Source organism: Dasypus novemcinctus, chromosome 21 (genome assembly GCF_030445035.2).
Source record: "Dasypus novemcinctus isolate mDasNov1 chromosome 21, mDasNov1.1.hap2, whole genome shotgun sequence".
Lineage (NCBI taxonomy): Eukaryota > Metazoa > Chordata > Mammalia > Cingulata > Dasypodidae > Dasypus > Dasypus novemcinctus.
Window position 1 is genome coordinate 44,060,929 of NC_080693.1, and position 13,422 is coordinate 44,074,350.

Sequence of the window (13,422 nt, forward strand, 5' to 3'; positions counted from 1 at the left end):
AAAAATGTTCTAAATTCGATTGTAGTGATGCTTGTACAGCTCTGAATATATCAGTATATTAAAAACCTTTAAATGGTACTATTTCAGTGGATAGATATATGGTTTATCAAAGCTGTTAAAAAAGATACTACTACTTCTAGTATCTATTGCAAAGTTGATTAAACACACTTTTCTGTAGACTGCTTTTTTTTCTTTGCTATGGCAAAAGTAGTTCAGATTGCGTCTTAATATAAAGTATTATTTGACAGTGTTTTTTCTATAGAAATGTTAAAAGCAAGAAAGGCAGAGGGCAGAAGAGTTTAAGACCTTTTAGGCTGTGTTAACGAATTTCTTTTCTGCCTTCTTTTAGATCAATAGTGTATTTTTTGGTTTTTGGTGTTTTTTTTTTTTTTCTTTTTTCTTTTTAAACCATGTCGTTTAGATGTATTCACATACCATGTGATCTATCCAAAGTATATAATCAATGTATATACACTTTGTGTCTTTCATTCCCATAAGCGCTGTCATTTTTCTTTTTAGGCTTTAAAATTCTTCTTTGTGCTCACTCAGTATCTTTTTTTTTTTTTTTTTTAATTGAATCCAGGACCTTGTGCATGTGAAATGCACACTCAACCACTGAGCTACAAGTGCTCTGATCCTATAGACTTTTTAAAAAATTTATTTCTCTCCCTTTCCCCACCCCCCAGTTGTCTCCTCTCTGTGTCTATTCACTGTATGTTCTTCTGTGTCTGCTTGTATTCTTGTCAGCAGCACCAGGAATCTGTGTCTCTTTTTGTTGCGTCATCTCTGTGGAGCCACTCCTGGACAGCCTGCACTTTTTCGTGCTGGACGACTCTCCTTACGGGGCACACTCTTTGCTCATGGGGCTCCCCTATGTGGGGGATAATACAAGTATAGCCTTGTATTAGTGTTCAAGCTCAGTTATTGGTCAGAAAATATTTAATTTCTATTTGTCTTCGTTTGTGAAGGTGGTTGTGAGCGAGGATTCTGACAGTGATGGTATCGTGGCCCACTTCGCTGCTCATGAGAAACCAGTGTGCTGCATGGCTTTTAACACAAGTGGTAAGTATTTGTTGCCATTTATATCATGGGTTTTCCAAATGATCTGTTGTAAATGGAAATATGAAGCACAGACTCTGAATTTTATTCATGTGTTAGTGTTTATCAGGTAAATAAATAGTCCTTAGAAGTGGTTATTGAATGACAACATTTATAATACAAATTTCAAACCCTCTAATTGCTTATTTCACTATCAGTAAGCTGCAGTATGTAAAAGTGCTGTTGATTTGCGTTAATTTCTATATAAAATTTAGCTAAGAACCTCAGTATTTAAAACAAAAATGTGAGTGAATGGCGTTTTTGTTGAGATGAAATTTTATTTATCCCTATTTTTTGGTGGTATTCTTTTTTGGTAGCAAGAGATATTGTAACCAGAAAACAGGTTCAGAAAGTAGTCATTTTTCCAAAATATGTTAAAAAAAAAAGTCCAGTGGAATGAGTATAGCTCTGTGTTTGAGCACCTTCTTTGCATGTATAACGAACTAGGTTCTATCCCCAGTACCCACACACCTGTATGTATCACCACCTAGATAAACAGTTGTTCACATTTTCCTTGTTCCCTTTATATAAATATTGCCAGCCTGGGTTTATGTGTGTGTGTATGTGTTTTATGGAACCATTTACATAATAAGTTACATGCATTGTGACACATCACCCTGTACTGATTAACCATGCATTTCCCAAGAATAAGGACATTTTTTTACTTAAACAAATTTAATATTTTAGCTCAGAAAGTTAAGAATATTTTATACCATTTATAATCAGTCCATTTTTAAAAATTTCCCATTGTCCCCAAAATATATTTTGTAACTACTTCAAACTAAGGTCTAGTTAAGGTTCAATCCTTTTGTTTTATTATATCTCTTTAGTTCGTTTTCCTTTTATTCATGCTTTTTTGTGTTAACATATATATAACAAAAAATTTTCCATTTTAACCATTTGTAAGTTTACAGTTCAGTGGCATTAATTGCATATATAGTGTTGTGCTGCTATGATCATTGTCTGTTTCCATCAATAAAAGAAGGAAATGTAAAACTGCTCTTTTGCTTTCAAGGTTGATATGTTCATAAAAGTACAGTCTTTTCAGATGTTATCCATTTGCTTAATGTATCTGAGCAGGTTGCCATTTTTCTTTTCAGAAATGATCCTGTCACTTAAAATTCCTTGGCAAGATCCATCCTTCCCCCCTTCTTTTCATTTTTTTTTAAAATGAAGAATGATGGCAAGAGAATATAGAACACTTTGAATAATCCTCTCTCTAATATGTTACTCATATTTGAAAAAGAGAGTTAGATTTTTGTAGTGATTGGTGATCATTGGGATTGATTTAATTAATGAAGACAATGAATTACAACAGTCCACTTGGAGTTACCAGTATAACTCATTTTGATATTCCATCTGTTATGTCAAAATTCCTTTGTAATAAAAAAACTTTTTGTAATAATGTATATTTCATATTACATTAGATAGAGTGCTTCTATGAGGTTTCCCTTCCATTGTAATGTTGTCTTTCCATTGATTGGTGCTCTCCCAGATACTCCAATCCTTTATCTGTTTTTCAGAGCTCTGAGAAATTGCACAGTACTCTGCTACCTTGGTGGCATCACTCCCATAGCTGCTAACTCTTACTCAGCTCTGTTAGGGGAATTTTCGTGGTATTTCCTATCATTAGGTGACAATTTATTTTCTTGTGTATAGTTTCTGGATCAAATTTCTTATATAAATCCTAACCTCAGATTGCTATATAAAGTAAGTCTGTCATGGCTCTATGTTTTGGAAGGAGACTGCACTGCCTTTTGTAAATGCATGGATACCTCAGTGGCAATGATTTCCCCTCCTTAAATTATTTATGTTACAGCTTTAAAAACATTTTTACATGATTAAATGCTGCATTTTCTATCACTATTTTGTTTAAGTCCACTTCTTACAAATTTACTAAGGTGATTAGGAAATAAGATTTTATAATGCAAGGCAGTTCTCTGTCACTGACTGAATTGTCTTTTAATAATTGTTATATTATTCAAAAGTATAATATATTTTTAAAATTTCGTTATATAATTTAAGTGGGTCTTAATGCAGTACAAATTATTTTTTAATTTAAATTGGACTTTCTCAAAATATAATTTGTGAGCGCGCCATTAAAATCCTCCAATCTTTCTCTACCTGTACAATATTTCTGAATTTATTTTTATTTTATTTTATTTTTTTTGCAGTCCTGGACATTGAACCCAGGACCTCTAATGTGAGAAGTTGGTGCTCAGCCACCGAGCCATATCAACTCCCCTGTGATGGTTTTTTTTCATCTGTTTGCTTGTTGTTTGTTTTTTGTTGTTGTTTTTAGGGTGCACTGGGACCTGAACCCAGGACCTCCCATGTGGGAAGCAGGCATTCAACTACTTGAGCCACATCTACTCCCTAAATTTATTTATATAAAGAAGTTTTAGCTATTAAATATCTCTACATACAAATGTAATTCTCTACATTTAGCTGGAGGCATTTTCATGAGTTGTATGGTATAGCCTTTGATAATAATAGTGCTTCTTAAAAAATACATTTTACAAATTTAAGGACTGTCATTTAAAAGAAACAAAAAATGAAACATACCAAAAACCCAGAAAAGCAGTTTTAATAAGTCTTAAGCTAATTTGGTCATTTGCTTTTTCTTTTGATAGCTAAACTTTCTCAAACCATTTTACCTGTATGTGTCAATATTACACTCAAGACGCAAAGAAAATGTATTATTTTAAAATTTTTATTGGGGCATATTAATAAACCATCCTCATTGACTTGTGTGCTTTTAAAGATAAACAAATTTCTTTTGTTCTTTTTTAAAAGAGGTAAAAGTTTAGATGACATGCTTATGAAAATGTTCTGAATACCAAAATTCAAGAACAAACCAGACCTGTGGGCTACCTCGTGGGTAATGTTAAAAGTAATGTAAAATGTATGTGATGGAATAACACTACAAAATGAATTCAGTAGAAAATATAGGTTGGGTAATTGGCTGGCATGCAGATCTCTCTTGTATGGGACCTATTCATATGAGAAATTAAGGGATGCCATTAAATAAGAGTTGTGAAACTTCTAGTTCGGCAGCTGTATTCAGTTTGTTTTTCTATTCCATTCTTGTTTATTAGCTGTGACTTTGAGGCCAGAACTAAAACAAAAGTTTTAATGGCACCATTTATGATTTGGTGAGAAGTGTCAGAGAGGCCCCCATGCTTAGATCTGGACAGATTCAATATGGGTGGTGTAAGTATGTTGCTTTTGATTATGTAGAGACACAATGAATAATATTTTCTAGGGAATACTTTTTAAGAATTATACAGACTAGTGGGATTTGCCCTTTGTAATTTTCTTAGACAAATAAGAGTTTGAATTGAGAAATCTATCATTTGCAAATCCATACATTGTATACTAATAATTCATGTAATGGTATACATAAGTATATTAAAGTGTAATGATAATTTTGTAAATATTTTAATTTACTTTGTAAATAATTCACATACCATTAAATTCACTCTTCTTAAGGGTACAGTTCAGTAGATTTTAGTATATTCATGGTTGTACAGTCATCACCACTACCAAATCATTTCCCTCAAAAGAAACACCATCCATGTATATTAGAAGTCACTCCCTGTTCTTCTCTCTACCAAGCCCCTCCCTGACAACCACTAATCTACTTTCTGTCTCAATGGATTTGCTTATTCTGGCATTTTATATAAATAGAATCTTATAGTATGTGACCTTTTGCATCTGGCTTCTGTCATTTCACATAATGTTTTAAAGATTCATTCTCATTATTGCTTGTGTCCGTACTTCATTGCTGATTAATATTGAATTGCATGAATGTACCTTATTTTATTTACTTGAAATTCATCAGTTGATGGACATTGGTTATTTCCACTTTTGAGCTATTGTGAATAGTGCTGTTATGAACAATTTTTTAAGCAACAAAATGATCATTTAAAAAAAGATACATTTTAAAAATACAAGGATATAGAAAGTTCACAGATCACAGAACCACTGAATATATTTCAACCTAGCTTTGATGGTTTCAGAAGTGACATTTTAAATTTTTAAATTTTTATCTTTTTAAACAAATCCATTTTATTGATACATATTAATAAAGCATATAATTCATCCAAAGTATACAATCAATAGTATTTGGTATAATCACATAATTGTGCTTTCATCACTTTAATCACTATTAGAGCATTTTCATTATTTCAGTAAAAATAAACAAAAAACAGGCAAACAAACAAATTCTTCACCTATCAATCTCTCTATGTTCCCCTAATGTACATAGCTACTATTTCTGGCTATTCTTGCACAATTATTTATGTATTAAGAAGCTTTATATTTGGGACTTGGAATTGTCTTGAGTGACATTTCATTGACAGATACGAGTCATTATATATATGGCCATACCCTACAGAATTGAGTGGGAGAGAGTGCAAACTACAATGTAAACTATAATCCCTGTTTAGTGGCAATGCTCTAAAATGTGTTCATCAATTGCAATGAATGTACCACACTAATAAAAGAAGTTGTTAATGTAGAGAAAAGTGGGAGTGTGGGGAGTGGGGCATATAAGAGTCCTTTATATTTTTTATGTAACGTTTTATGTAATCTTAAGTATCTTTTAAAAATAAATTAAAAAATATATTTAAAAAATAAAACTGCAAAAAGAAGAGAAGCTTTATTTATGTATTCATATACCATACAGTCTATCTAATCCATGGCTTTTAGTATAATCACAATGTTCTGCATTCATTATCACAAAAAATTTTAGAATTATTTCATTATTGCAAAAAGAAAAACTTTTTTTTCTCTTTTCCTATTTGGATGCCTTTAATTTTTTTGGTCTAATTGCCTTAGCTAGAACCTCTAGTACAATATTGAATAACAGTGGTGACAGTGGGCATCTTTGTCTTGTTTCCAATTTTAGAGGGAAAGCTTTCAACCTTTCCCCACTGAATAGGAAGTTGGCTGTGGGTTTTTCATATATGCCTTTTATCATATTGAGAAATTTTCCTTCTATTTCTATCTTTTAAAGTGTTTTTATCAAAAAAGGATGCTGGATTTTGTTGTATGCCTTTTCTGTGTCATTTGAGATGATCACGTGGTTTTCCTTCAATTTGGTAATGTGGTGTATTATGTTGATTGGATTTCTTATGTTGAACCAGCCTTGCATAGCGGGAATAAATCCCACTTGGTCATAATGTATAAGTCTTTCGATATGCTGTTGGATTCGATTTGCAAGTATTTTGTTTAGAATTTTTGCATCTATGTTCATTAGAGAGATTGGTCTATAATTTTATTTTCTTGTAGTATCTTTATCCTGGCTTTGGTATTAGGATGATATTGGCTTCATAAAATGTGTTGGGTAATTTTCTCTCCTCTTCAGTATTTTGGAGGAGTTTCAACAGGATTGATGTCAAAATGCTTGGTAGAATTCAACTGTAGATATCTGGTCCTGGAGTTTTCTTTGCTGGGAGATTTTCAATGATGGACCCAGTCTCCTTAAATGTGATTGGTTTGTTAAGTTCTTGTATTTCTTGTAGTGTCAGTATAGGCTGTGTGTGCATTTCTAGGAATTTGTCCATTTCATCTAGGTTATCTAGTTTGTTGGCATACAATTTCTTATAATATCCTCTTATAATCTTTTTTATTTCTGTGGGGTCAGTTGTAACTTCCCCCCTTTCATCTCTGATTGTATTTGTTTGCATATTCTCTTTTTTTTCTTTATTAGTCTAGCTAGGGGTTTGTCAATTTTGATTATTTAAGAATGTGCTGTTTAGCCGCCACGCATTTGTGAATTAACTTTTTTCCTATTATTTTTTTCCTGTGTACTATTGATTTCCAGTTTTCGTTGCTTTATGACCTGAGAAGATGCTTTGGACAATTTCAGTCTTTTTATATTTCTTGAGAACTGCACTGTGCCCTAACATGTGGTCTATCCTGGAGAAAGATCCATAGGCACTTGAGAAGAATATATAACCTGCTGAGTTTGGCTGCAGTGTTCTAATAATGTCTGTTAGGTCTAACTCGTTTTTCATATTGTTCAAATTCTCTGTTTACTTGTTGATATTATATGTAGTTGTTCTATATAATGATGTGAGTGGGGTGTTGAAGTCTCCAACCATTATTGTAGAGATGTCTATTTTTCCCTTCAGTTTTGCTAGAGAGTTTGTCTTATGTATTTTGGGACATTTTTGTTTGGTGCATAGATATTTATAACTGTTACATTTTCCTGATGGAGTGTCCCTTTTATTAATATATAATGGCCTTCTGTATCTCTTATAACTTTTTTGCATTTAAAGTCTGTTTTGTCTGATATTAGCATAGCTACTCCTGCCCTTTTTTGGTTACTATTTGCATGGAGTATCTTTTTCCAACCTTTCACTTTCAGCCAGTTTGTATCCCTGGTTCTAAGATGAGTTTCTTGTAAGCAGCATATGTCAGATGGCTCATGTTTTTTAATCATTCTGTCGGCCTGTATCTTTTGGTTGGGAGAATCTAAGATCACATACAAGGGACATACAAGGGAGAAGCAAAGACCACATACAAGGGATGCCTGGTAAGACTTAGTTACAGATTTCGCTTCAGAAACCATGGAGATAAGAAGACAGTGGTATGATACAATTAGGATACTGAAAGAGAAAAGTATAGAAGAAAGAATAGCAGACAGGATAACCGAAAGAATAAAAAGGTAGACAAAATTACGATATGATATATGAAAACCAACCAATAAAATGGTGGAAGTAAATAATGCATTTGCAGTAATATCATTGAATGTGAATGGATTAGTTTCTGTTTGTGTTTGTTAGAATATTATGCAGCTGTAAGAAGAAATGAAGTCATAAAGCATATGTCAACATGGATGAACCTGGGGGACATTATATTGTGCAAAGCTTATATACTTTCTTTCTGAAATATAATCGCATTGCCATGTTTCCAAATTGTACAATTAGGTAAGCAAACCTAATTTTCAGAGACGTTTGCTAATTTGCTAATATTTACTACATTTCCTAATATTCTTCAAATGTAAATATCATCCAACAGCTAACTTGGAGTGCAGTACTTGATAGGTACTTTTGTTTTTTATCTTTCATCTAATCGTTATCCCTTAAATACCTTCTGATCTCCCTTGCAGAACTCTAATTCAGGGGTTTATTTATTTATTTTTACTTTTATTTTTTTAGAGAAAACAGACTTTATTGCTCAGAAATTAAAAGTATTAAACTGAGATAAGGTTATCAACATCAAATTAATTTTCTCCATTTGCTTCTATTCATCTGTCTTCTTGGCCAATTCATTTTTCCTTCCCAAGATTGTTGTATACCACACTTGAGCCTAAGAAGAATTACTGAATACCACAGCTATGGACCTGAACATTGATTTGCAGCTACCAAATGTTGTAACTTTAGATACCTCTTATAGTTGTGTTTTTGTCAGCCATCTTTTTTTTGGGAAAACATTTATCATTATGATCTTCATACTTCTTTAAAACTCCGGCTTTGTGGCACCTTCCTCTCTCGGCTGCCCAGAGCAAAAACTAATTCAGGTTTTTTACATTTTCCTGTGTGTACTGCAGAATATATGATTTGTAGTTTGTTGACTACACATTTGGCCATGCTGGACATCTGAAGCTCATTGTCCCTTTTTTTGGTCTCTCAGTATATATGTAGACACATTATTTTTATTTTATTCATCTATCTCTGACTGCCATGGCTGGACTTTTTATTATTTTTCGTGAGGGTGTGGTGACTGCTTAATTGTTTCAGTTTTCTAACTGGCCTGTCTAGCATCTTGTCTTTTCCCTTTCTTCATTCACTCTCTATATACCCACCAAGTTTGTCTTGTTACCCCCCTGCTTTTGTTTATCTTCAATTTTATTGAATGTTAACTTACATGTTACACAGCTTGGTGATTTTTACATATATACACACCCCTATAAGCACCACCCAGAAAGTTGTTTCCTACATTGCCAAACCATTCCTTGAAATTTCTGAATTTACCTTTCAAATTAGATATTGTAGCCCTAATACATTAAAAAAAAAATCTTCAAACAGACTGGACTGCTTCATATCTCCAAACATCACCAGTGGTCACTGAAAAATGTCCTGCCTTTTCCTGTTCAGGACATTGCACTTTCTTGTCCATTTTTTCTCAGTCTCCCAAATTCCTATTAACTGTGTGTGTATATATTTTTCTATAAGAGCTGTTACCATGTCCAACATTGGCTCTTTTTTTGATGTAATCATTTAGACCTATAGATTTCATTCTCAGTACCCCCTTCACTGGTATGTTGTATTTTCATTTTCATTTGCCTCAAGATATTTCCTAATATCTGATTTCCTCTTTAACCCATTGGTACTTTAGTATCTACATACTTGAATTTTCAAATTTTCCCTCTTACTGATTTCTAGCTTCATTCTGTTTTGGTTGAAGAATAAACACTATATTACTTCAGTATTTTTAAATTTATTGAGACTTGTTTTTTGATCCAGCATATGGTCTATCCTGGAGAATGATCCATGTGCCCTCAAGAAGAATGTATATTCTGTTTTTGTTGGGTGCAGTATTCCATATATGTCTGTTAGTATATCATACAAGTCTTGTATTTCTTATTGATCTTTTGACTAGATACTCTATCCATTATTAAGAGTAGTGTGTTAAAGTCTCCTCCTATTAATGTAGAGCTGCCAATTTCTTCCTTCAGATCTGTCAGTATTTGCTTCATATATTTTGGAGCTCTGCTGTTGTTAGGTGCATATATATTTATAATTGTTACATCGTCCTGTCAAATTGCCCCCTTTATCAGTATATAATGATCATCTTTGTCCCTCATAACTCTTTTTTACTTAAAGTTTATTTTATATGATATTTGTATAGCCACCCCAGCTCTCTTTTGGTTATTACTTGCATGGTTTATTTTTTTCTGTCCTTTCACCCTCAGCTTACCTGTGTCATAGAATTTAAGGTTAGCCTCTTGTAGACAACATACAGTTGGATCATTCTCTTTTAACCATTCTACCAGTCTCTGTTAATCCATTTACTTTTTTTTTTTGAGTTTTTTATTTTTAAAAAGATTTATTTATTTCCCCCCTTCCCCTCCTCCCACCCTGTTGTTGTTGCTGTCTGTGTTGTCTTCTCTTCTCATTTCCTGTCCTCTAGAATTCATTCGAATTCAATCATGGAGACCTCTGATGAGGAGAGAGGTTCCCTGTCAATTGCACTACCTCCTGGTTTTTGCTGCACTTCACCCTGACTCTCCCCTTGTCTCTCTTTTGATGAGTCATCGTCTTGCTGCGTAACTCACTTGTGCGGGCACTGGCTCAGTGCATGGGCACTGGCTTGCTGTACAGGCATGCTTTCTCTTCTTCCTTTTCACCAGGAGGCCCCACGGATTGAAACCAGGTCCTCCCATATGGTTGGTGGAAGCTCTATCACTTGAACCACATTCATTTTCCCATTTACTCTTTAATCCAATTAAAGTCATTACTGATAATACAGGATTCTCTTCTGCCATTTTGCTGTTTAGCCTTTGTACATCTTATGTTTCTTTAAACCCACTACCTTCTTGCCTCTATGGTTTCTGATCAGAAATTGGCATTCATTCTGGTTGGGATTCCCTTGTATGTAACACATTGCTCTTCCCTTTCAGCTTTCAGAACTCTTTCTTTGTCCTTTGCATTTGATAGTGTGATCAATATATGACAAGGTTTAATTTTCTCCATGTTTATCCTGTTTGGTGTTCTTTGAGCTTCTAGGATGTGCATATTCACATCTTTTGCAAAGTTTGGGAAGTTCTCTGTCATTATTTCTTTAAATATTTCTTCTGCCCCTTTCTTCTTCTCTTGAGACTCCTCCCTTAACAGGTATGTATATTTGTATGCTTGATGGTGTTCTAGAGATGTCTTAGGCTATTTTTTTTTTTTACAGCTTTGAGGCATTTTATTATAAAAAATTGGTGATCATATACATAAATTTATATGAACTTAAAATTCAATATACATTTACTTCATTTCTTAATTTGACCTTTTAGTAAATCTTTACCTTCATTGATTTTGGCTGATAATTAAGAAGATCCTCCCTTGTCTGGGTGATTTAGGAGCATAATTCATCAATGAGCATCTCTTATTTTTCCTTTATTGACAGTAGGGCTTAATACCTAGTATTAATGCTGCCTCATAGTTTGTCATTTTGGGCCCAAAACCACCTCTCTAATAGCCACCACTAAAGTCCTCCAAATCCTGCAGCAGCAATGGTCAGTCTAACTGCTACCTTTGTACTGGCCATAGCTCCAGTTTGGCTCTCCTGCCTCCAGCAGGAGTGCAGTTCATCCCAGCCCAAAGGCCGCGGCCACCTGTGCTTTTCTATTTTTGCTTTTTATAATTCTTTTTTCTTTCTTTCTGTTCCTCATTGTATTAGTCAGCCAAAGGGGTACTGTTGAAAGTACCAGAACTCTGTTGGCTTTTATAAAGGGTATTTATTTGGGGTAGAAGCTTACAGTTACCAGACATTAAGGAGTCCAACTTAAGGTACCATAAGAGGTACTTTCTTACCCAAAGTCTTTTCCCACCTATTGACGCAAGGTGGTGGGTGATATCTGTGAGGGTTCAGCCTTCCTCCTTCCTCTTAAGGCTCCATGGTCCCGGCTTCTTCCCATGTCAGCTATCGGCTGGCATAAGGCTTGTCTCCCTTCCTGGGTCTTGTTTCTTTCCGGGTTAAGCTCCTTTGTTCTCTCTCCACAAAGTCAGCTATAGACTATCAGGCTTATCTCTCTTCCTGGGCCGTGTATATGGAGCACTCTTTTTTCCTGTGTATCTGCTTCTGTGTGTCTGCTTCCATGTGAGAATCTGTTTTATCATCCTAAATGGGCTGAGACTCGACACTGAGTCTCACTCTAATGATGAGGTTGGATCAGAGCCCTAATCTAAACATAATTTATTTAATCAGACTTCTCAGCTGAATCTAATACAAGACAAAGGGTTATCATGCCAGAGGAACTGACCAGTTTATAAACATAATCTATATTTCTTTTTGGAATTCATAAATAATATCAAACTGCTACACTCAGCCTTACTTATGTCATGTATCTTGTCTTCAAGATCAATGATTCTTCTGTCAATTCCAATCTGCTCTTGAACCTTTTCTGGGCATTCTTCATTTCAGTTATTGTTGCCTTCAACTCCAGTAGTTCCGTTTGGTTTCTTTATAAAATTTCTATCCTTTTAATAAGGCTGTCATATTGTTCATTATTTTCCTGATGTCCTTTAATCCTTTCTTTGTATTTTCCTTCATCTCCTTGGCAATTCCTTTTTGTTACTCCAAACAAAAAAAAAAAAAAAAAAAGAAGAGAAAGAAAAGAAATAGCCAAAAAACTCAAAAACAAATGAACACCAAAAAACCCTTCCCCTTAATAGTCACCCTCAATCTTTCTATCCTTCCTTTGCCGTATATAACTGCTAATTTAGTTACTGTCTCTGTAATTTATTTGTATTTACATTTTGCATAGATGGAGTCAAACAATACATAGTGCTTTGTGTCTAGTTTCACTTAGCATGCTTTCTTTTTTTTTCTTTTTGCCATTGATGGGATATTATTAATATATTACTATATATTGTTGTACATAATTTGTTTTCGTTGTATTTTTGTCCAAATATCACCCAACTATTTAACTCTTGTAACATTAATGTACATTTTTTCTGTTTCAGAGAAAAACATTCTTATATGTGCACCATTAACCATATTCATTTTTCACAAGAAGATTTGCTATGCTGTACAGTCCCATGCATACCCATAGCACATGACCTTCATCTCCCAGGTGTTTGAAGCCAACAAGCCTTTTCCTGAGACTCTGCACCTCTATGGTTTTTACACTCCTTTTTTTGTCTCAGGCTGCTTTTGCACTGAAGGACAAATTCTGGGAGGGAGGGCATGCCAGCGAGGGCTTTCCCAAGTCAGTCTTTCTCAGCCAAAACAGGACCAGGGACCTGCAATGTTGTCACAGACTCAAATGCACTAGGAAAGGGATCAGGAAGGAAGCTCCTCCAATGGCTCCCCTAAGCTGATCTTTCCTGGCCTGCTCAGCAAATTCAGCTCTTTAAGTAACTGTTCCCTGCAGCCCTGAGGAAGCGTAGTGACTTTAAGTCTCCACCACTACTTCCTTCCACTTTCCAGATATTCAAGACAATTAAAATCTTAGAGTGATGTTGTTAGAAAAATGAATATATATATCACAGTCTAGGATAAAATATATGAGATGTATATTTACACATACATGTATAAAATACAAAACAAACCAGTTAAATGTGGACAAAAAACTTGAAAGACATGTCATGAAAGAAAATA

The 13,422-nt window shown here is 34.1% G+C and overlaps 1 protein-coding gene across 12 annotated transcripts in view; it reads left to right on the forward strand.

Moving 5' to 3' along the window:
• Positions 1–13,422, forward strand: part of BCAS3 (BCAS3 microtubule associated cell migration factor) — a 586,860-nt gene that overhangs the window by 151,792 nt on the left and 421,646 nt on the right. For all 12 annotated transcript variants that reach the window (XM_071210528.1, XM_071210535.1, XM_071210533.1 and 9 more), the window contains one exon: positions 969–1,062. In XM_071210528.1, the coding sequence (XP_071066629.1) occupies positions 969–1,062 (94 nt within the window). The remainder of the gene's footprint in view (positions 1–968; positions 1,063–13,422) is intronic.